This window comes from Rattus norvegicus, chromosome 7 (assembly GCF_036323735.1).
Source record: "Rattus norvegicus strain BN/NHsdMcwi chromosome 7, GRCr8, whole genome shotgun sequence".
Classification (NCBI taxonomy): domain Eukaryota; kingdom Metazoa; phylum Chordata; class Mammalia; order Rodentia; family Muridae; genus Rattus; species Rattus norvegicus.
In genome coordinates, this window is record NC_086025.1 from 68,184,799 (window position 1) to 68,210,620 (window position 25,822).

Genomic DNA, 25,822 nt, shown 5'->3' on the forward strand with positions numbered 1-25,822 from the left:
AAGAAAAACAGTCCTTGAAACAGCAAAGGTGAAGGTAAAATGAGAAATTATCAGTCTGGCAGAAAAACAGCAATCTCGGGGTTGGGGATTTAGCTCAGTGGTAGAGCGCTTGCCTAGCAAACGCAAGGCCCTGGGTTCCGTCCCCAGCTCTGAAAAAAAGAAAAAGGAAAAAAAAAAAAAAAAAAACAGCAATCTCCAGCCTAAAATGAATTTTCCACAACCTCTGCAACCCTGCACCAGGCAAGCTAAGACAAGAGGATTGTAGGAGCCAATTTGCATCACACAGTAAGACCCAGTCTCAAAACGCCAAAAAGGAGAAAGAAAATAGGGGGCCGAGAGTGTGCTAAAAGACAGACAGATGGGGGCTAGGACACAGCTCAGATGTTGAGTGCTTGCAGCACAAGCCTGAGGACCACAGTTCAGATCCCCAAATCCCCACATCTATTCCTGGTTGACATCTAAATATCTTAACTCTACCTGGAAAGAGACACTGGATCCCAGAGCAAGCTGCTTACCAAGACTAGGCATATCAGGGCAACCTAACAGATATGAAATGAGCACACATCACACTAAACATGGGAAACATGGCAGAACCCCAGAGACACGATCACAGCTCCTAGGGTAAAGGGAGAAATCTCAAAGAAACAGCCTGGTGCTGTTCTTCCATGAACTAGAACAATAAAAAAAAAATCCAAAATTAGTAAAGGAACAAAATAATAAAGGTTAAGAAAATGAAAGAAACAAAAAATAGAAAACGATGAACTAAGAGATTTCCAAAAAAGATAAACCAAAACAGATGAAAAAGGGGTAGAGACTCATTAAGTAAAACCAAGGGCTGAAGATGAAACACGACAGCTTACACCACAGAACTCAACAGAGCTACAAGCACCTGTGCGTGAAGGCCGACATGAGCTGAGCATGTCAGAGCATGGGCACCAAATCCTGGTGAGGGGAATTGGGGAGTGAATGGTATTTTCAGTAGACATGCCAAGGTCCATAGCACTGACTGACCCCAAAGACCATATGAAAGTCTACGGTCTGTGCTCCCGCAGACTGTGAAGGACAAAGAAGCTACTTTCACAATGGTATTGATGACTGCAGGCTTACAGTTGAAGAGGGACACAGAGGTTTTTATGATAACCACCATATCCAACCCCATCCCCCAAAAAGGTAACAGCCTAGACAGGATGGCACTGAAGAGAACTCTTAAAGACTGTGTTAAGGATGCTGAAGTGCAGCTCTCCACAGCTGATGACTTCTGTAGGGGATACAGTGGCGAAGGACTCAGTTTTCTTTACATGGCTGGGCACTGGGAGCCTGACCATGCTCCAGTGAGTATATGGTCAACACAGGTGGCACTAGGAGTTTTGGGGGGGTGTGGTCACAAGGGGGGACAGACCCAGGAGGACTGGGAGTGACCAGGGTGCATAATGTGAAATTGCCAAATTAATAAAAATATGTTGAAAATGCTTCCAGAAGGAATAAAAGCCCCTAACCTAGATAATGACAGCTATATTATATTGTGTGAGTTGTACACAATTTTGTCACTTAGGGCTCTCAGTTACATTCTGTTATAAATAAACTTAATACCATAAAAATAAATGCTATAAAATGATTAAAATTAGAAATTCTGTGACTACTATAATTTTTCAGAAAGACATAAATAAGTATAAACATATAGGTACATCAAAAGCACATAGTAGAACTATCTACTTTTATCTACAATTTAACTGAAAGAGAAGCCACAGATGTGAATTACATCCAAAATATATAAAGAACCTTATAAATGCTTAATATGCATATAAAAAGACATTTACCAGCAATCATCAGAAAGTAAGTGTTAAGATGCAATAGGAAACACTAAAGACAGACATGGTTAAATAAAAAGGCATTATTTATAACAAGTATTAGCATGGACATGGAATAAGGAGAAACATGGCTGGGAGAAGTGAAAAATTAACTTGTTCCCTTAGAAAACAGCTTAGTTCTCAACATGCTAGACACATTTATACCCATGGCTACGCAATCCTGTTCCTAGACACTTGCCTAAAACAAAATGAAAATATCTCTACCCAAGATGCAAATGTTTGCAGTAACTTCATTCATAACCACCCAAAACTGAAAAAATTACAGGTGCCTACCACTAGTAAGTGAATAATGGGAAATCCTATCAATAGAATTCTACTGAAAAAAAAATAACTATTGATATATTCAGATCCTGGCAAACTGTTTATCTAAAAAAAAAAGTCTACATTTAATGGTGAAAAATTACTGATGATAAAAGAAAGAAATACTAATGATGATAAGAGAACAAGCTGGTGAGCTGGTGCAGGTGGGGACTTGACCATAGCTTCCGACAGAGGAAGTGGAGTGACAGGACGCTCCGGTCTGTTCAAAGCCTAGTGCTGTGGAGAGAGGAGTTTGACAAGGGATACAAAGCAAAGCAAACTTACCCAAAAGTACACGTGGATGCTCAAGCAAGTGCAGCACTATTTGAGATAACCTAGTAAATACAGGAAAAGCTGGAAATACAGAGCACAAGAAGATAATGACGCACACCCGTGAGAAAGAGGACAGGAAGAGAATCCAGGGCTTGCGGTAGACCTCAAAGGTGCTGAGGACATCACTCCCAAAACAGGAGAATAGAGCAGCATGGGTCACAAACTTGGTTCCACACTTGTAGAAGAAATGGAGGATATTCTCATATATTTGTTTTAATTTGCTTTATGAAGTGAAAAGGTGATTAACCTGCTGTGATTCTGTAAGTTAAGTTTGACATTTTACTACCCCAGTATGTCCTAATCTGTGCATACGTGACTTTTTGGCCCCGTGTTGGAGTTAAAAAAAAAAAAAAAGCACAAGTTTAAAGCAGCCACCTTTGTACATGTTACAATCTTCACATCGCTCAGAAGCCTGAAGGTCAGCAAGGAGACACACAACAGAACTAGTGGTCCAGATTAGAATTTATCAGGCAGAGGCCTAGAAAAGCAACAAGGTAAGGGATTTCAGACTAGGCAGAAACAGAAATGGAGAGGCTGGTGCACAGAGAGGAAAAATGAAACTGAAAGATGTTACAAACCAGAAAAGGGTATTCCTCAAACTTTAAAAAGACTGACAACTGTGCACGGAATCAAAAATGTTTCATGTCCTTCATGGCCAATCCAAAAAAAGGGGAGGCTGTCAGAATGAACTATGTACATGATGTCGTGAAGACAGCATGTGATAGGAACAAATCTCCTTAATATTAAGCCAAAGAGTAATCTATCCACTCTGTAATTCCTTGGGAGTTGAAAAGCTTCCTTCAAAACAGGCCCATAATCTGGCCCACCTTAAACAAACAAGCCATAGATCCCTCAGATGAAGATAGTAAACATTTTCTCTTAGTCCACACATCTGATTTTCTCAACATATGGAACTAAAATGTTACTAATTAACTTAAATAAAGACAGTATCTCTGGAACGTTTGTCAAGTAAAAACACATGACATATTGGTAAGCAATTCATGTTTTCTACCAGTTTATTATTATTCCCTCTCTTTGGGATTTTAAATGAAAATTGATCTTTTCATTTATGGCCTAGTTCAAAATAATTTTTGTACTGTCTGCTTTCAAACCTTTATAGCTAAAAAGAGACTTCTCAGATTGAGAAATCAATCTAAGACTGGAAATACAGCTTAGCTACACAATGTTTTATGTGCTTTACATGCATGAAGCCCTATGTTCCATCTCAACATCGCCCCATATACATACACACACACACACACACACACACACACCACAAAGTACTTTTCTACTTTACTGATATGACAAACACAGTATTAACATAGTTTTATCTGTCTAAGACACTAGTAGGTTAACTCCTCTGAAATATAAAAATTTTCATACAGATCTTTCATTTGTTTGATTAGAGTTACACCAAGATAATTTATTTTATGGCTATTGTAAAGGGTGTTGTTTCCCTAATTTCTTTCTCGGCCCCTTTATCATTTACGTAAAGGCAGGCTACTTATTTCTTTCAGTTAATTTTGTATTCAGCCACTTTGCTGAAGGTGTTTATCAGCCATAAAAGTTCTCTGGTAAAATTTTTGGGGTCACTTATGTATGCTATCATATCATCATCAAATAGAAATACTTTGACTCCTTCCTTTACAATTTGTATCCCCTTGTTGTCTTATTGCTCTGCTAGAACTTCAAGTATTATACTGAATAGATAGGAAGAGAGTGAGCAGCCTTATCTTGTTTTAGTAGAAAGGCTTTAAGTTTCTATCAAAGATTCAAAAACTACACTCTTGACTTTAAAGTGGAAACTCTTCCACATACTACGGATTCTATGGAGAATTCAATGGAGAAGTTACCCATGATGTATTTTTCTAATAGAATGTCAGACATAGGCCTTACATGCTTAAGGCAAGCCTAGAATTGCCTTTTTAAAAGCAATTAAGAGGGTTGGGGATTTAGCTCAGTGGTAGAGCACTTGCCTAGCAAGCGCAAGGCCCTGGGTTCAGTCCCCAGCTCTGGAAAAAATAAATAAATAAACAAACAAACAAACAAACGCAATTAAGAGGCTAGTACAATCTGCTTTTCTCATTGCTGCATCTGAGTATGGCTTCCCAGTCAATAAAGATGTTGAAAATGAACAGTCAACATTGCTTAATAAAAACACTGGACCTGCTATTATTCGTAGTGACAAAGGCTTATAATCCTATTTGGGAGGCTGAAATAGAGAACCACAGGTTTAAAGGCAATCTAAACTGAAGAATAACTTCAAGAGAAGCCCAAGCAAATCAGTGAGACCCTGTCCCAAAGCAAAACTTGAGAGGACCAAGGACATCATTCAGAGATAAAGCACTTGCCTAGTACACAAGGCCCTAGATTCAATTCCTGGTGTGGGGATAGGGAGTGGGGAAGGGAAGAGTAGAGGAGGTGAACCTATAGCAGGTGACACCTGAGGCATGAGAGCCACCTCCTTCGTGAGTGGGATTAAGACCCCATACAAGGTTTCACAGAGCTCTCTGCTCTCTGCCCTATGGGGAGAGCCTAGCTCCTCCCCAGAGGATGCAGGAACAGGATACCAGTTTAGAAACAAACAATAACCCTACTGCATAGTAGAACCTCAACCTTTGACATTCCCGCCTTTGCAACTGTGAGAAAAACAAGTTGCTGTCCTTTATAAATTATGAAGTCTATAATGCTGTATTAAATAGTAGCACAAAGAGACCTGACATTTCCCCATATCTTCAAGTAGAAAAAAACACGTCCTCTATACTAAATTACCTCTACATACTGAATCAAAATATAAAAGCAGCCCTCCCATACCATTAAACATTAAAATTTTCTTACTTTCTCTTCCAATGACATCCAAATTCTCCAATAATTCAACTTTTAAATGCCACATACTGCACCATGCTCTCTAAAACACATCTTTGGCTTTATAAAAACACATTTTGGTGCCATGACAGATTCACAAACTCTCAGGCTCACATTTCCTGCACTGCTAACACATGGACTTTCCAACTATGGGATTGCTACACCTATCCATCCAAACATGGCGAATTGGTAAGTCCTGACCCCACTAGTCAACCCCACTTTACTAGAGTAAAGGACCCTGGTCCCAAGGAAGGGCTGTTGAGTTCACAGCCACGCTCTGGTGTCTGTGGGCATGGAGGTTTTAACAGTCATGACTGGCCCTCCTCACTGACCCTTTGTCTTAGGACCCCTTCTCTTGGGTGAGTTCCCTTTCTCTCCTCCAGAGGGTTTCTTTCTCTCACTGCTGGAAAATCCTAAGCCTAGGTAAACTGTTCTGATGCTCAGGTGCTGGCCCGGAGCTCAGCCCTTAGCTCACCTCAAGACAACCTGGTGATCTGGGCTGGCTGCCCAAGTTCCTAGTTATGTTATTTATCCTCAAATTGATAATTTCTAATCTCACTCAAAAGGAATGTCTTCCCTGCTACTTCCCAGCTCCCTACTGGGACACCTCCTGGTCTTAAAGGCTTCCAAATTCTCAAGCTAAATTCAGCCCCAATACTCACTGGTTAATAACTCTAAATGGCCACTTAACAGCATTTTGAAAAAAAAAACAAACAAACAAAAAAACAAAACAAAAAAAAAAACTTTTACAGCTGTTGCCATCAATCCAGAAAAAAGGAAGGTTTTCCCTGTAAGCTTTTCCCGACCTCCACTGCCAGCTGCTTTATCCCTCCGCTCTCAGTTCCTATTCTTTTAACAGCACTCTCTAAATTTTATTTTAGCCTTAACTCACTATCTCGCTCCCTGCCTACCCTGGTGGTGGGACAGTATGGTGCAGGAGCAGAGTTGCTGGGAGGGAGCCCACCACAGCCACTGGCACCACCACCTCATAGGCTAGCCGGCTCTCCACCTACTCTGCATGGCAGAGGCTGCCTGCAGTGACAGGGAGAAATCTCCTCACATGTACATTACTGCCCTGTCCACCAGACAAAATGTGTCTAGTCTATTTGTTTCTGTTTATTTGTCACTGTTGATTCATAGCCACGCTTCTAAATACCATTCCATTCTAAGGTATAACACACGTGACTTTCCACCATAGGCAGAGCTGTAGTTTCAGCGCCATCTTGGTTGAAGGCAATCTCATGACTATCTGCCATCTTTGTTATGGGCAGTCTCCACTGACTGCCATCTTTAGGAGAACAAGACTTCAAAGGTCTCCAAAGACACTTTTCAATTAAGATAAGGTTTTCATGATTTCTATGCTGCCTTTACAGTAAATAATAATTTTAATATTAATTTAAAGGTTTACAACAAATAAAGATCACTGCATTAAAGATATGTTTAGCCTTGTTTTTGCTACTATCATTACTGTAAGTTACAATATACCTTCTTTGTTTGCTAGATACAATCTAGACAAAATAATTAAAAATGAACACGGATTGTCTAACTCAGATATATTTAATAGAAATTAGCTCTCAATCTTGTCAGAAATCTGCTAAGTATAACGTTAAATGTTTAAGGTTATTAAGACAAAGCCTCCCAACTCCTAACAGTGATTACCCAAGGTCTTCAAAAAAGATATGAGCACAGCAAAAAAGAATTCTACCAGGATTGAGGTACGATAACACTGCTCCATTGCCTTGCTGCTGCCAGGGCTCAGCCTGCACTGTGGGCAGACAGAGGACACCCAGAGAGTTAGACGTCTCATATCGCCTAGATGATGTGGACCATTTCTCCTACACTCCTCCCCCACAGGAAAAAGCTTCTCGTCTCTGGGCCTGATGGCCAAACTACCTCTGCCCAAGTTACGATGGAGACCACAGGGTCCTGGAAACTGTTCAGGTAGTGGACCGTAGACCAACCTCTGTCATTTTAATTAATATATAAAATTTAGATCATAATTTCTTCTTCCCAGGTTTCTGATAACATTGACAGCTAATCTTACTACAGCTTGACAGCTAGAAAACAGACAACTAGCTCTTTATCCCAAGGTAATCCACCACTGGACTAGCTCATTAGTCAATGTGTTAACTAATTAAGACCACCAGATCATTTATCAAAAAGACAGGCGGGGGGCTAGAGAGATGGCTCAGTGGTTAAGAGCACTGACTGCTCTTCCAGAGGTCCTGAGTTCAAATCTCAACAACCACATGGCGGCTCACAACCATCTGTAATGATATCTGATGCCCTCTTCTGGTGTGTCTGAAGACAACTACAGTGTGCTCATATACATAAAATAAATACATCTAAAAAAAAGTATAATAGTGGTTCTTTAAAAAAAAAAAAGTCAGGCAGATTTGCCTTGCTCACAGGCTTCAAGATAAAAGATACACAAGTTCAGATGTAACCTTTCACAGATGTAACCTTCTGCTACTTCCACATCTCAACTCAGTTTCCAGTGAATAAATGCTTCATATTTCTTCCCCTTATGCCACGTCCTACCATTAACCAATATATTTCTTATAAATTAGCCTAACTCTAGTAAAACATTCCACTATCCAGTCCACTGCCCAACACATGAAAAGAATAAATAGTGCATAATTTCACTCAAATAAAAACCTAAAATATTAATTCTGGGTCAATTTGCCTTGAGAAACTCTGTTTCAACAACCCATTTCCACTAGCAGTGTGCAAGTATTACAGCATTCTAAAAACTTGTAGGTCTTCTACTTTCCGAGTTTGGTCTTGGGGTTGTTGGGGTTGTTTGGGTCTTTGTTTTGTTTACTTCCTGAATGAGTGTTTCACATGCATTATGTACAAGTGCCACATGAATGCCTGATGCTCTCTGAGGCCAAAAGATGCTGTTAGATCCCCTGGGACTCAAGTTATAGTCATGAGCTGCTATTTAGGTATTGAAAACCAAACCAGGTCCTCTACAAGAACAGCAAATGAGCCATCTTTCCACCCAAGGTTCCAAGTCCCTCAATAAAGAAGCTGAGCAAGATCTCAGAAGATGGACAGATCTCCCTTGCTAATGGATCAGTAGGATTAATATAGTGAAAATGGCCATCTTACCAAAAGCAATCTATAGATTCAATGTAATCCCCATAAAAATTCCAGCACAATTCCTCACAGATCTTGAAAGAACAATTCTCAACTTCATATGGAGAAACAAAAAACACAGGATAGTACAAATGATACTGAACAGGAAAAGAACTTCTGGAGGTGTCACCATCCTATACTACAGAGCAAGAATAATGAAAACTGCATGGTATTGGTATAGAAACAGAGAAGCAGATCGATGAAATCAAATCCAAGACCCCAAAATAAATCCACACACCTATGGATACTTGACTTTTGACAAATAAGCAAAAACTATACAATTTGTCTTCAACAAATGGTGCTGTTCTAACTGGATGTCTGCATGTAGAATGCCAATAGATCCATATCTATCACCCTGCACAAAACTAAAGTCGAAATGGATCAAAGACCACAATGTAAAACCAGACACACTGAATCTATAGAAGAGAAAGTAGAAAATACCCTTGAACTCAGTAGCACAGCAGAAAATTTCCTGAACAGAATACCAATGGCTCAGGCACTAAGGTCAAAAATAAATAAATGGGACCTCATGAAACTAAAAAGCATCTATAAGACAAAAGCTACTGTCAAAAGGACAAAATGTCAGCCTACAGATTGAGAAAAGACCTTCACTGACCCTACATCTGACAGAGGGCTAATATCCAAATATATAAAGAATTCAAGAAGTTAGGCTCCAAAAAAAAAAAAACCAAATAATCCATTCATAAATGGGGCACAGAGCTAAATAGAATTCTCAACAGGGGAATCTCAAATGGCTGAGAAACACTTAAAGAAATGTTCAACATCCTTAATCATCAGGGAAATTTAAATCAAAACACCCATGAGACTCCACCTTACACTAATCAGAATGGCTAAGACCAAAAACTCAAGTGACAGCAGATGCTGGCAAAGATGTGTAAAAGGGGGAACACTCTTCCATTGCTGGTGGGATTCCAAACTTGTACAATCACTCTAGAAACCACTATGGTGGTTTCTTAGAAAAATGGAAATAGTTTTACCTAAGACTCAGCTACACCACTCTTGGGCATATACCCAAAGGATGTCCCACCATACACAGGGGCACATGCTCCATTATGTTCATAACAGCCTTATTAATAATAGCCATAAATTGGAAGCAAGTCTCTCAACCAAAGAATGGCTAGAGGAAATGTGGTACACTTACATAATGGAATACTATTCAGCTATTAAACACAAAGACATGAACTTCACAGGCAAATTGATGGAACTAGAAAATAATCATCCTGGGTGAGGTAACCCAAACCATAAAAGGCATGCATGGTACGTACTCATTGATAAGGGGATGTTAGCCAAAAAGTTCAAAATACCCATGATACACCCCATTGACCCAAAGAAGTTAAACAAGAAGGAAGGCCCAAACGAGAATGCTTGAATTCCACTTAGGGGGAACAAAAGTGAGAGGAACTTGCGTGGGAGAGAGGAGGGCAACGGGAATAGGGAGGCAGGATCAGGCATGGGGAGAGACGGAGAGAGGTCCAGATGGCTAGGAAAATGAATGGAAATATGCAACTACCAGGGGTGAGGGGTGGGGGAAGTCCCAGAGACCTAGGATGAGAGAAGCTCCCAGGAGTTAATGCAGGTGACCTTAGCCGAAATGTCCAACAGTTGAAGAGACCACTCCGGTAGCCAGACAGGACCCCCAGTGGAGGGATGGGGTTACCAACCCACCTACAAAAACTCTGACCCGAAATTGGTCCTGTCTAAAAGAAATGCAGGGATAACGATGATGGAGCAGAGATGGAAGGAATGCCCAACCAGGGACCAGCCCAACTCAAGACCCATTTCCCATGAGCACATTATTAATGATGCCATGTTGTGCTTGCAGACAGAAGCCTAGCATAGCAGCCCTCTGAGAGGCTCCACTTAGAAGCTGAGACAAATGCAGACACCCACAGCCAATACTGGACAGAGGCCAGGGACCCCTATGGAAGAGTTAGGGGGAAGAATTACAGCCCCTTAAAGAGACTGAGGACCAACCAACGATGCCAACTAATCAGGACCCCTGGGAGCTCCTAGAGCTTGAGCCACCAACCAAAAAGCATACACAGGCTAGTCTGAGGCCCAGGCACATAAGTAGCAGACTCGTCTGGCCTCAGTACTAGAACTAAGCCCTACCTGCCTCTGATGCCCCAGCATCTGCTGTTCCAATAGTGCACACAACCTGATGCCTCATGTGCATTCACCTTCGAAAATGTATTAACTATGGGGAATAAGTCAAATGTTGTCACTGCAATGTGCCTAGATCCCCTAAGAAAACAGATACAATAGAAGAACCTCTTAGTTACATAAAAGTGTCGTTTTCACTTTCGTCTCTGTTTTTCTACTTCCTCTCAGATTGGGCTCTTTGCCCAAACTTCCTATAAAATTATATTTTCCTGGCAAGGAAATCAAAGGGAAAAGATGAAATTCTTCTCAATCCTTTCCCCCCTAAGCTCTGGTTTGTTTTCTGAGAATATCTATGTTCCATCAAGTAGAAAGTGACATTACTCCTTATAATTTCTTGTAAGAAACTTACATAAAGATAGATACTCCCTGTCCCTGAGGCATTTCATTGCAGTCAATTTCTTAATAACTGACTTTTTCAAAATCTGTAAGTTGAAAAAATATAGACAAAACAACAGATTTGAAAATGCCTGAACATATTCACGTCCACAAACATAAAAACCCAGGTGGGTGTGGTGATACACCCTCTTAAGTCCAGCACAGAAGGTCATCCTTACTACACAGGAAGTTCAAGGCCAGCCTGGGTTACCAGATCCTATCTGGGGGGTTGTGGGAGTATGGGTACTTCTACACGAAACACACACCAGGGTCTACCTGTGGATCTACCATAGGGGGAAGGAACACTGCACCAAGACACTCCTTACACTTCAAACTGGATCAACTCATACTTATTGCTGGTCACTTACTTTCCCCAAACCTCGAATATTCCTTAACTGAAATAACGCCTAATCAGCCCTCTAACAGAGCCTTCACATCAAGCCACGTTCACACTTGGACAACAGCAAAGCTTCGGAATCATTCAACTGTATCTGACTCAGTGCTGTGCACCGGCACTCACCTGCAGGCACGGGAGCTATGTAGGCAACTGCTATTGTCTTCAGTCTACACAGACCCTGCTCTGCTTGACCCCCACATAGATTACTTCTCTCATTCCACAGGGATTCCAATTCCTTCCCATCTTTGTTTGAATTTCTTGGGAATCATGACTACAAATTTTGTTCAAAGCAATGACATCTCTTCACTCTGTAATCCGAACTGTATGGGCTGTTGAAATGTAGGCACTCTAAAGTTGTCCTTTACATTTCCTGTGTGCGCAAATACACTTTTATATACAGAAGACAAGACAAGCGAAAAGTCTATTCAAAACTTACAGCCTGAAATCTGGCCTTACCAATAGTACTACTGGTTTGGACTCTCATATTTTTCTAGATCTTTTTCACTTATAAGTAGTTACCGAAAAGCACTAAAACATGAGGAACTGGGAGTTCAGATCCGAGTAGACAGAACATGAAGTGAAAGTCTACAGTCTTTTATGTATCATTTGATCCATACATACCCAACTTCTGACTGAAACTTAGGAGATACATGTAATAGAAAGGAGCTCTGCCTTAACTGATGCTCTATCGCTGTGAAGAGACACCATGACCACAGTCCAGTCACCATGGCGGGAAGCACGGCAGTGCATAAGCAGACATGGGGCTGCAGCAGGAGCTGACAGGTCTACATCTAGATCCACAAGCAGCAGGAAGAGAAAGCCACACTGGGCCTGGCTTGAGCTTTTTTTTTTTTTTTTTTAAGATTTATTTATTTTATATAAGTAGACTGTAGCTGTCCTCAGACACACCAGAAGAGGGCATCAGATCTCATTACAGATGGTTGTGAGCCACCATGTGGTTGCTGGGAATTGAACTCAGGACCTCTGGAAGAGCAGTCAGTGCTCTAAACCACTGAGCCATCTCTCCAGCCCCTGGCTTGAGCTTTTGAAACACCAAATCCAACCCCTGATGATACATTACCTCCAAAAAATTGCACACCTATTCCAAAAAGGACACACCTCCTAATAACACTACTCCCTAATGACCAAGCATTCAAATATATGAGCCTATGGAAGTCAATCCTATTCAAACCATGAGTTCAAATTTGATAGTGCCATCATACTTTAATAGAATGAACCAGAGTTTGAAAGAATTAATGGGTTCTTCTGCCTTCAATTAGTGCCAGGATGAGGGTTTTAATATATCATTTCTCACCAAAAGAAACAAGAGCTTCCTGGAGAAATGGTTAAATCCAAGTCTGGAAGAGGAAATGTACTAAACGAGCCCCAAGTGTTTTGTCACAGCTGACAAGAAAATAATCAAAGACCAGAAAGGCTATCTTCTCTTCTAAAATGACTGACAACAGACAGAACAATTTGAGCTTAAGGACAATCTAACTGTAGTAAATAAAAATCCATCTCCCCTCAAAGGCACTTAAAAGAATGTGCCCCTTGTGAAGAAAGAAAAGAACCAACTCGTTACCCTAAACACTGGCAAGTACTTGTCCTGTGATCTTTTATTAATAATACCACTGGGAATCAAACAGAAAGTGAGAGGAAGTGGTCTATAAATACAATCCAAGTAACACATGAAATCAAAATGATCCACACAGATCTCCACCATTTCACAACACCAAATAAATTAAAAGAAATAAGCACTAACAATTAGCAGATGCTGCTCCCTGCTCCCCCCAAATGGGAGATAATTAAACTCTGAGAGATTCATAAGATCTTGCCAACCCCACTTGTAACAATGCCTAAGGGATCCAACTTGAATCTGATCCGTCTCTGGATCCAGCTGCCCATTTGCTCAACTACACAGCACAAAGAAGTAGGTCGGACTGAATTCTGAGTAATTGTGATTGTGAGAACTTACAGCTCCAACAACCTGGGTTCTCAACGGAAAGGACAAGGGACAGAAGACGAACAAGTTAAAAGTGGCAGCCCCCATCATAACTACAGGTTATTACTGAGAATGCCAAGATAATGGTTACTCTGTGGAGAAAATGCTTCTGCCTGGTTATTACAAACACATCGGTCTTAGAATAGTTCCCCAAGCAATATGTGTATGTGTTGCACTGGTTTTGATAGTGCAACATCTAAATATCTGACCAAACCTGAAACAAGTTAAGTGTGCTTCTATGCTCTAAGCTGATTACAGCCACAAGTAAAGGAATGACTCTAACACCCATCTCTTCCTCTTCATGTGCTTCCTCTGCAAGAGAACCACCTAACCTCACACTTGAGACCACTACAAATCATTTTTCTGTCAGTGTGGAATTCCAAGACAGAGATTACAGTCAAACCTGTTCCTCTTTCAGTCGCCCAACCCCCAAGCCCAGATGCCAAGTTGCTCAAGCACAGAGGAGTCGGGTGAATTCCTTCTTCACTCACTACCTGTGGGCTATCAGTGAGTACTCCACTCTTAAATCCAAAATACAGCTTTCATCTGTCCACTTCTCTTCCTCTCCACTGAATGCACCAGCTTCATAGATTATTGTAAGAGCCTCCTATTTCTCTGTGTGTGCATTGTATTCATATTGTATGTTTTATGAGTGTTTTGCTTACACGTGTGTGTGTGTGTGTGTGTGTAGTCAGATGCCATAGAAGTGGAGTTTCTGACAGTTGTGAGCTATCATGTTAGTAGCAGGAACCAAGCCCAGGTTCTCTGCGAGAACTGTAAGGTTTAACTGCTGAGGCAGCTCTCAAGCTCTCTGCTTTACCATAAACTCCTCATCATCTATCCAGAGTAAACATAATGGCCTCTTTAAAGTATAAGTTGCTTAAAAACCCTCCTTTAAACTCTTTAATGACAGCCCACAACATTCCAGCCTCCCTCCAATCCCTCCCATCACTGACGTCACTGACTCTCTGACATCATCTCCAACCATTTCTTCCAGCCTCCTCCCCAGTCGTCATTGTCTTATGCAGTTTCTCCTTCAGCCATTCTCACAGTCTTCTGAGGGCGCAATCACTTTCTGTGCCACCATTACCACCTTCCACTGAATTTCTCAGTGTCATGTTGGAGTCTAAACCCCCATCAGGGACCCTCCTCCCAGTTCCCTATTAAGGTTCTACCACTTGTCTGAGCTATGCCCAACTCGGGAAGCTCACGCTCCACGGGAGGAGATGTGAGATGCAGGCAAGCTCCCCATCTGTTTCACTTGCCAATATACTCAGCAGCGGGGACTGGGAAGCAATCGATAAATAATTACTTAATGTATAAATAAGCAAGCATGCGAATGAACCCACTCTGAAACCATGAGTAGTGACCACTAAGAAAACCAGTTTTCATAAGAAACAGGAGAAAGAGTAAACAACATATTATGTGGCTCAAGAGAGCAAGAATTCGGGAAATTTTGTCTATTATCTTCAGTTTATGCCTTCTCAATATGTAATTAGTCAATTATGTTTAATAAGTTCAACTTGCATTCCTTTCTAATTCTAGTGTGTGCTAGGTCCAATGATTCAGAGAACCACAAGTCCTAAAACTAAAGGTGACCCGGACACGAGACAACATTCTAGGTTTTAAATACAGAGATCTTCCATGTTAGAACGCATTTAACAGTTTCCCAACTACACGTGTGTACCAACATTCTGACTGCTGGAAATGCATTCAGTTCACCTTCACTTAGAAGGACGCCAAATGAATCCAGACTAGTTCAGACCCCAGCGCAGTGCAAACTGCACCACTCGTTAGTTAGCAGTCTGACAGCCCTCATTTTCCTCTGAAGTTCTTTTGTGAGATATAATCTTTGATGTACCTCCAAATATTCAAAGTAATATGAGCTTTAATATTTGTAGCATATAATAAACATAACTCCAAACATGTCTGTTACCCTATCTGCTACTTCCAATCGTTTAACACTGAAACTATAATGTTAGTCTAAGAAAATGTTTTGAATATACTCTTTGTCCCAGGAGCTCTGAGCTTCTTGAAATTAGAATAATCCTAATATACAAGAGACAACAAGGAAGTGGAAGCCAAAACAACCAAAAAAAGGATGAAAGACCTAGCACGGAGTATGTTTATGCTCTCTGCTAGATTTTATTTATTTTACCTTTGGGAAGGACAATGAAAAGTCTTCGAAGTTACAGACGGTGGAGCTGGCCGTCAGCACTGAGGTCATCGCTTCTGTGGCTGTATGTGGGCCAGCACACACCAGGAGACACATGAGCTTTTGCCTCATGCAACCTTCACACATCACACACTCCTACGTAAGCATCAACATCAAGGTCATGCTTTCACATTTCCCATACCTTAACTAGGCACACAGAATTATTCCCAAAGCAAAATGTTTAAATATTGTGTCCTTGGTCTCCATCACCTTTTCTGTCTCTAATCTTAAGAGAATGTCTCTACAGCATCCATGAGTCACTAGTGCCCCGCCTGTCTGACCTCCTTTAGCAAGGGCATCTCCTCTATTAAGTACAATGAAGATGGCAATGAAGTCAGTCCCCAACCACACTAAAATATACAACACAAGCCCTAACTCCCTAGCAAAACATGAACATAATTCAGTATAAGGCCATCTTTTCTTAATGAAACAAGCCAGAAAATAGAAATCAGAGAACATAGTATATTTCATAAAGCTTCTATTTTGAAATACAGACACACGTACACAAACCCATATACATTCACACATGCAGAGGAACCTCTGTATTTATATTTCGAAACATGTATTTTAGAAGTCAGTAATATATGGTCATCTGATGTGATAACATCTCAAGTTCAACAAAGACTTGTTTCAAACTAAATTTTTTTAATTCTCTAAATTCCATCCATTCACTTTTTCCCTTTCAATCCAAACAAGACATATTCAATTTAAACTTTTTAATTTTAATTCAAGAACACATGAATATATGTACTTGCATAATTTACTTCTCCCTCCCCAACCAAACTGTCTCTTAAATTTATGACCTCTTCCTCTGTAAGTATTGATTATATATGTGTATGTATGATATATACACATATGTATGTATATTTAAACAAAGCACACAAATAACCTAATGAATCCAATTAGTTATTATTAACCATATGTGATGGCTGATCACTTAAGGTCCAGCCACCTCATATAGTTTGTTCCTAAAGAAAACCCTCCCTAAATGGCTCTTAACCATCTGTAGCTTTTCGTCTAGGATGGAGTCTTGTGTACTCTTCTCAACCCATGCTGGCATATCAGCTAGTATGGTCTTAGTCTTACACTGGCAATCACCCTGTTCAAACTTCACATCGCAGTGTCCTTGTTATCATACCCAGAAGACAGAGTCCTCCTGCGTCCTCCCTGTCAGATGTCTCTTTCCATCCCCTCTTACAGGACACTTCCTGAGCATATATGTGTCCCATTGGAGGCTGAGCACTCTAAAGTCACCTCTCCTCTGCATTGTGACCAGTTCTGAATCTCTGGAGTAGCCTCATCTACCTGCGCAAAAGCATAGTTTCTTTGGTGAGTGGTGAGAATGGCGCTTATCTGTGAGAATAAGGACGAGTATTTAGAAAGAGATTGGAAATTATATTAACTTAAAGACAGTAGTAACAGGTTCTCCTCTAGGGTATATGGCCTCTCCAACCATGAGTTCTTAGGTTTACAGTACCAGACATGACTTCTCTCCTGAGCAGGTCCTAAGTCCAATTAGACAGTTGCTGGTAACCCCGATGTAGGCCCACTATTGCACTGTTGGGAATATCGTGACCAGCAGATCACTGTCATGGTTCTCAGGCTTTATAGCCACATAGAACTGCTGATAACTCTTCTCCCATGACAGTTTGCAGAGCACCTTCTAGCATTATGAAGGCCAACCCTTGGGGAGGACACTTCTAGGTCAACACCAGCTTGATTTCTCCAAGCTCTGTGACCAAAGTATGCAGATCTTCAACAATAGGGTCTTACCTTCAAGTTCTGACAAGGAAGCATAAGCAATGGCAATATCTATATTGTTTGGAGGATCTCCTGGAGCTCCCTAACCAACAACTCAAATGGAGTTATCCCTTGATTGGCATTGTTACATAGTCTATAGCTCCTGGGAGTACATTATCCTCCATGTGGGGTAAGTCCATGGAGAGACAGAGACAGAGTGTGTGTGTATTATATGCAGATGTCCATCAGCTGATGAATAGTGAAAATGTAGCACATTTACACAATGGAATTCTATTCAGCCGTAAAGAAAAATACAGTCACAGTATCTTCAGGCAAAAGATAAACAGCTCTGGATATGTTCTGGGTCTTAGTTCCGCTGAAGTAATCACAGAAACCAGGGCACTAGGCAAGGGATGAGGAGAAGGAGCTGTACAGAGGGAAGAGTGGGACACAGGTGCTATGTCGGGGAAGAGGAAAACAGGATGAGAAACTTAACCGGAGAGGAAGTAGGGAGGGTAACGTGGAGGGAGGGAACAGAAACAGAGAAGGGATTGATAATACCACGGATGCTTCAAGAAGCCTTAGGAAAACCTATTATTAGGTAACCTTACTTTACTGCAATTTATTAAAGCCTTCTTAAATGAGCATTGATTACTTGAAAACAGGCCAGAAAGGTGGCTCACCAGGTAAAGGCACTTGCCACAAAGCTGACAGCCTGAGTTAAATTCCAAGACCTACATAGTGGGAGGAAAGAATTCACTCCTACATGTGCGTGTACATGTGCATATACACAATAAACACATACAAATAAACACATAAAGATTACTTCAGTAAAGCTAACCAAAAAAATTTGGTTCATATTCATATTTTTTCTTTTACATTTCTAACAAACACTTTAGTACTTATAAATCCTATGCCTCGTTCCTAAAGAACAAAGAATAAATTAATCATTGTCCAAAGTCACCGAGAAACTCAGTTTGCCTACAGTCTCAATGTGCTGCTGAAGTCTACTCACCTGGCAGTGTTCCATACCTAGGCCACTGTCACAATCCTCTGCAAAAGGAAAAGGCTATTTTATTCACTCTCTAACTCTAGAATTAGACACTTCTAGTCTATGAACATAGATCAACAGAAGTGTGTGCCCGGCATATATGGCTCTGGCTCTAATTCCCCAGTGCAACAAAAATTAGAACTAAATAAATTAAAATTAGATTAAGTTGGAACCTTGCCCTAAGTCTTTTCCCTAAGTCAGCTGTCTGCTAAACTTTTTTTAAGAGTCCGAAAGTTCACCAAAGACAATTCTAGCCCTTCATTCAGTGAATCTATTCAACAGGACACAGAATTTAGCTTCCATCATCCCAAAGACCTATGTATGATGGCTGTGGACAAGGCCACTCTCCCCACCTATCACTATAACATCTTCACACCATCTGACAGTCTCACCATCAACTCTAAGTGTGGCTTTGTGCCACCCACTCCAGTCCTGCATGCGCAGACATCATGGCTGGTTCATTTAAGGAAAACGTGAATATTTCCTACTGGTTCCTCTTTACCTTGGCTTTTGATTCCATATAAGAATCTCCGACTTCAGCCATAAATGGAAATATGGCATTATTTTCATTTTTCAATTATGTAAATATTCTCTGAACTGCCAATTCTTTTACTTCCTTCCCTTCCAATCACCCAATCACAGCACTTCTTCAGTGTCTACAGCTTGAGGTCGCCTATCGTGAAAGGACATGTCAACTCAACGCCATTCCACTGGCTTCACTGTTCCCCATCGACTTTCTCTACTACACGCTAATCAATTCATTTCAAATTTTACGTTAACTACTAATTTTAAATAAGAAGGAGATCTTGGAAGAGCAAGATCCACTTGGTAAAGTATGTGTCTCTGACAATGATATCCATCCTGCTTCAGCAAAAACTTACACAAAACTACATACATATACTTCCAACAACCAGAGTCCCCATGCTTCTAAAGCCCAGTATAACAAAACTGTTAAAAATCTGGGCATCTAGAAACCATTGTGGTACCTGGGATAAATGGTAGGGGTAGCTACATGTACTGCTTGTTAGGTATACTAAATCCATGAATTTGAGGATGAGAGGTGTCACACAAGACTGCATGGGAACATGAATTATGATCTAAAACCTGGCTACACTCTAGACTCCCCAATTCCTGGAGAAGAGTGATAGCAAAAGAAAGAAAACCTAAAACCAGTGCCAAAGCTACGGATTTGTTTTATAAAGGCATGGATGCAAAGGTCAGACGCCCATTGCAGAATGGTGAGCATCCTGGGTGTGGGAAAGTGATGCAATTGAGAAGAGATACACACAGAAGGTTTCAGAATATTCAGAATATTTTATTTCTTAAGCTGAATGCTGATATATATAAATACTTATTAAATTGGTTCTCATTGTGTTTTAGATGCCTAAAATTTGTAATGCCAAAAGAATATAGCACATAATCAAATGAGTATCAGATTAGGAGTCCTGAAGAATATCTCAGGGTGGAGAAAAGTATGCAGAGAAGAAATTTTATGAAGCAGGCTTGAAAGGAAGAGTAAACAAGACTACAAGGAAAAAGGGATAATGCTGATAACAATAACAACAAACTTTTCTTTCTCTTTTTTCTTTTTTTTTCTTTTCCCCACTTTGCGACAGTGTCTTACTCTACAATCCAGACTAGTCCGAACTACAATGTATGTGGCCAAGACTGCCTTCAAATCATAGTGATCTTCCCTTCTCAGCCTGTGTGCTAGGGTTACAGGCATGCACCACCATAGCAAGCTGACACAAACTTTTTAAAGGAACAGCACAGATCAAAGCAAAGCCAAGCACACCCCTGCCCTACAGCCCAAATAAAGGCTTGACTTTGTCAAACAGTAACAGAATGAGCTGCAGAGGAGACCACAGACTGGACACTGCATCTCTAACAGAGGGGTGGCATAACTGGAATGATATTTTAGCAAAATAAACCAGCAGCTATGCACAGAAAAGTAAGGCAAACTGGGTGCTGTGGAGTACTGGTTCTGCAAGACAGCAAAGGGACAAGGGTCTAGAGGCCAGGCCCATGCCCTGCCACTACCCAAAGCACAGCCCTTCAGCTGTTAAAAATGCCTCCACTGTCAAACAATTTTTGAAAGGTACAACACAAAAGTGCCCAGCTGGGAGGCACTGCTGCAATCCCAGTGTGTTAGTCCCTCTGAGATACAGTAGTCATCTTAAAAATGAGAAGGGGAAAGAAAAAAAAATAAACCCACAAACTTATTAATGGAAAATTTTGTGGGACCTAAAGGCAAACTAAATAAAAGAAAGGACTAGCCCCACATGAAAAAAAATCAAATGTCAACTAACAGCAGCAGCTAATCATATGGGCTTGGACAAGAACCACCAAGAGCTACCATGGAAATGCAGCTGAATGCCAAGGTTGTGCTACTCCAGGCAGAAAAAGTATATGGTATTCCTACTGAGACTAAGAAACAGTGAGCAGAGGGATCCAGAAGGTTGTAGAAAAGAATACCACCACATCATACAATTATAAATGGCACCACTCTACATACTAAAGGAATATACCACTTTTGCAGCCCATTGGACTAACAGGATCTGGCCCTCTTATTGAGTTCACCTATGAGTAAAATACGAGCTACCATGCAGTACTGAACATGCTGTGAAGCTCTTCACGCAGTGCTTTACATGAGCCCATTTAATTCCCACGATACCGCTTACAGGTGAGGACACTTAAATTTAGAACTAGCATAGGAAGTGGCCAGCCAGGATTATTATTTCCAAAAGCGGGTACCAAAAGCAGGGTACGTAGCAACCTTTTCACATAAAAATGTTTCAGACAGACCATGCAGATGTGGGTGCATGGGTCTTCTATACAGCTTTGTACAAGCACACGGATAGATGCACAACAAAACCACCTAACGAGTCTCTCAGAACAAACGCCCCAACGTTAAGTCACAATGTGTAAATTTCATGGCAAACACTATGATTTCAAAAATGGTAGCTGTGCTTTATGACTAGATATCAAAGGGACTACGCAAAAATTCACTGTCAGTAACTCATATGCTTTGATTTAGCAAACTCATAGTATCTTCATCTATAAAATGAGATTTTATAATCTTTCTATAATCCAACCTACTGCATAGAGTTGTAGTGAGGATAATTACTAATTTGAAATGCTATAAAATAGAATGCTGAGATGCTAATATATAAAATATTAGCGGTCTACATCTTTTGTCCTGCATGCTGTTCTGACTTTACACAAGCAATGGCATGGGTTTACACACACACACACACACACACACACACACACACACACACATATCATGTGGGAGGCAGGGATACCAAATAAACAAAATGTAATTTTACAAAAACCCCTTCCTGCACAGGAACTATATCCTACTCCTAAGTATTCCTGAGTCAAAGGCAGACGCAGCTCTTAAACCCAGGAACTCAAGGCCAAACTGTACAACCTAAGAGGGGAAAAAACAAAAGAGCTAAAAGAATTACATTTCTTGCTTCAAATGAGTCTTTGGAGAAATGTAAAGTTAAAAATAAGTCTGTTTTATGTGCAAGCACGGCTTTATAAAGTATAAGTCACTATGGAATTGTCACCCACCACTTCTGATTGTCCAGGTTCACTGATGTCAAGTGCAGGCTTTTCTTACAGCTATAATGAAACTGATAGCTTACAGTACAGCCAACCTGCAAAGGTCTTTTATTTCAATTCAGTCATTCTAGTTGGCCTATGCCATGGTCTCAAAGGCCTTTATTGCCCTTCCAAAGCAGAAAGAAAAAAAAAAGGCTTCAGGTTTTCTTCTGTTACTGTGGGGGAGGGGAGTATCCAGGGTCTACCGGAGAACAGACAACATGCTAGAATCTATCAACTGACTTGCTTCCAGGTCCCAGAAGGATAGCCTGTCCCTTCTGGGAACCTGTCCACAACCTCCCTTTTTTGCATCTGAACAGATGGTTTCCAGAACCCAAGGCTCACATATCTAATCACACAATTCACAACCGTTCTTAAAGTGCCTGCCTTTTTAATTAGTCCACCTCGTGAGTCTAACACCTTACATCTAAAGACCTCTAGCTATCAGAGCACCTCAAGTCTTTAATCTTCACTACAGCACTCTCTTGGAGAACGTTTTGTAAATTAAAAATGAAAGAGTGAGGGTAAACGTTTTACCCAGCGCCAATTATTTTATTCATTCTTGGAGAACAGGGAGCAGACATTATGAACTTTTATCAATGGACATTTATTTAGTTTCCTAAGATCATTGAAATTATTAGTTTCAAACATACTGTACACATATGCATCCAATATGTCCATGATTAAACATATAGCATACCAAAGTACCACTATTTTTACATGTAAAACTATATGGGGGAGGGGTTCTAACTTAACATTCCTTCTGTCTTGTATCCAGAAATTCTTTAGAACTTGGGGGAGGGGGAAACACCTGTCACTGCAGCACATCCATAATGTTTTACATTCTGCGTGGCTATTAATATAGCTTACTCCTTAAACTGTAAATAAGCAATCCGTCTTCTCAGAGAGAATGCTTATATTAAGAATACGAGAAAGAGAGAGAGAGAGAGAGAGAGAGAGAGAGAGAGAGAGAGAGAGAGAGAGAGAGAGAGAGATGCATTGATGTCCTCATCTACAGGTTTCGTGCATTTGCTACTCAGACTCTCCTAGCCAACAGACCAGCGGGAAGACCAGCGATGGCTACTCAACTTGCGGCGCGCCAGGCCCGCAGGACGTCGGCACAGAGACTAGGCGTCCCCTCGGGGCCCCTGGCCTCGCAGAGGCGCGCGACCGACCCTTGGGCACCCGAACTGGGCTGCGCTCTGCGCCTAACAGGCGAGGACAGGGTCGCGGCAGGCTGGGCCTAGCCGCCCCCGCCCCGCGCCGCGGCTTCCGTCCTCATCCCGCTCCCGCTGTCGTTTACCTCTTGGGCGCCGGCGGCTGCTCCATGGCGGCCGGTGGCAGAAAGAGGGACCGAATGGACCGTGAAGGCCGTAGGAAGGAAAGGAGCCTGGGAGCAGCCGGCCGAACGCAAGGGACCACACCGGGAAACTCCCGAGAACTCGGACCAACTTTCCCGTAACTCCGCGGCGGATCTCCCTCCCGCTCCAGAACGCGGTTCCTCCCGGCCGCCCCGCCCCTGGGCCGTGGCCTGCAGCTCCGAGCCGGTGGGAAGAGCCGGGCGAAGCAAGGGTGGGCGGGGCGGAGCGCGGCCCGGGAGGGTGGCGGAGCGCAGCGGAGGAAGGTGGGCGGGGCGGAGTGCGGACTAGGGGGTGGGCGGGGCCAGGCGCTGGTGAGACTAGTGGAGAGAAGCCACCAAAAGGAGTGCCCAGCTCAGAAAGAAGATGCCATGCTACCAGAAGGAGACTTTTTGGCAGCCCAAGAACTACTCTGCTGGTGGAAGAGAGTTAGCTCACTTGAGATTTGATTCGTTGTTCTAGATTCCCCAAGAATACATGCCAATCATATTGTAAATCTGTTTGAAGTATAACTGCCCACACTTCCCTCTCTGGTCCTGTTTATAATTATCAGTTATTATTAGTTATGTTCCCCTATCCCCCAAGCCATTTGACATTTGTAACTATAGTAGTTGGGATACTTCTGGGAATTCCGGTTGATTTTGATTGTTTACAGGTATAATAATTACAGTCTAGCGACAGAAAATATTTACTGCAGTAATTTCTCAGTGCACAAATTTAGAGCACCAGAGGGTTGCTGGCTGTCCTGTTGGGTAACATGGGGAACCTACCACTAGTTATGGTGCTTGGGAAAAGATACAAAAGAAATTTATTTCCTTTTTCTTGGGTCCTGGACACTGCCCTAATCCCATTGTAACTTAACCCCTCACACATTCCTCTACTATTTAACCATAAAATACATACACACACCTTCTTACAGCTATAAAATGAGTTTGCTTATTTTTTTAGAATATTCTTAAATAAGGATTGGGCAAGGTTTTCTTAGAGGTTAGGTGAATGAAGTCAAAATGAGTATCAAACCAAACTGAATAACAGAAAGTCTTACACACATTCTGGTACCTGTTTCATCCACCCAGGACAATAGGAACAATAACAAAAAACTAAGCCATTGAAATGTCAATACTGGGACATGAGATAGTTCTGGAGGTAAAGGCACTTGCCACACAGTATTACAAATCCACAAGTGTAAAGAAAGAACGGACTTCACAAAGTTGTCCTTGGCCCTCCACACACACATGTGATGTGGCACCCTTGTCACATCTCTTGTGCACATGCGCACACTTCCACACATACACACACCATTCGTGCACGCACAGGCACAGTAAAGTCAGGTTTTTAAACATCAGTACTCAGTACTGGGAATCACCACAAAAACTCTGCCTGCCTCTCATTCTCCTGACTTTCACACCAACCTCATTTTTTCCTGTTTCAGCAGAAAACATCTTGAGAAGTTCATCTCATTTTTTTCAAGGTACCAAACATTAAAATGGACTCAGTTTATCATCCTTTACAATGGGTTCCTTGTCTTACCAACTTTAGCATCCTCCAGGAAGTCACCCCAGAGATGCTCATGCTCTGTGCTGTGCCTTTTCTTCTCAGGCAGTCAATCATCCAACCTAAATATGAGTCGTCTAAGAGCCAAGCCATAGCATCCTCCCTGCCTGCTTGTCACATAAGCAAGTGTCTGACACATCCAGTTCTGGGCTGGGGTTTTGCTAACCTAGGTTCACTAGCCTATCTTGCTATACCAGCTTCCTGCAGTGAATGCCGACCAATACCGTGCATCCCAGACCACTTTTGCTTTGGTGATGGACGTGGGAGAAGTCAGAGGAAGAAAGGAGCACTAGGTTGCTATTCTCTTATTCTTCCCATGAGGTCATCAAAAGTGTTCCTTTCAAGACAGGCTAACAACTTGCCCTTATTCCTCTGGGACTAGGGGTTTGTGGCGGTTTGAATGAGAATGGCTCCCATAGACACTAATGGCTCCTGGTTTTATCAGATTGTAAACTCATCCAAGGTGCCTCTGGAGATGCCCTATAATCTCACTCATCAGAAAAACGCAGTGGACAGGGGCTTTCTTAGCAACTCTTTGAGCTGTAACTTGAGATCCACCACAACATTGCATATGGTTAACGCAAAGATATTCAGAAGCCTGTATCCCTAAGAGTATATCTTGCTGTTTCCCAGGGCATCTCTCTTTCTCTTAAACCCTGTATTTAAAATCTATGTTAAAAATATCTTTGGATAAATCGCAGGTCTTCTTTGAGAAGCTCTCACCCACTCTCTTGGGTGTGTCTTTATTATTTTACTGAGTGCCTTTCTTTTAATTATTAATGAAACCCAAATTCTGCTTCATATTAGTTAGTACTGGAATTCATATGGAC

At 41.5% G+C, this 25,822-nt stretch overlaps 1 protein-coding gene across 7 annotated transcripts in view; it reads right to left on the minus strand.

The window, feature by feature from the left end:
* Stk3 (serine/threonine kinase 3) overlaps positions 1-23,674 on the minus strand; it is a 270,132-nt gene extending 246,458 nt beyond the window's left edge. For 6 of the 7 annotated variants that reach the window (XM_008765462.4, XM_039079866.2, XM_039079865.2 and 3 more), the window contains exon 1: positions 23,384-23,674. In XM_008765462.4, coding sequence (XP_008763684.1) covers positions 23,384-23,409 — 26 coding nt within the window. In that variant the 5' untranslated portion in view covers positions 23,410-23,674. The remainder of the gene's footprint in view (positions 1-23,383) is intronic. The other variant, NM_031735.2, reaches the window with a different exon arrangement.
* Positions 23,675-25,822: the final 2,148 nt, after the last annotated feature.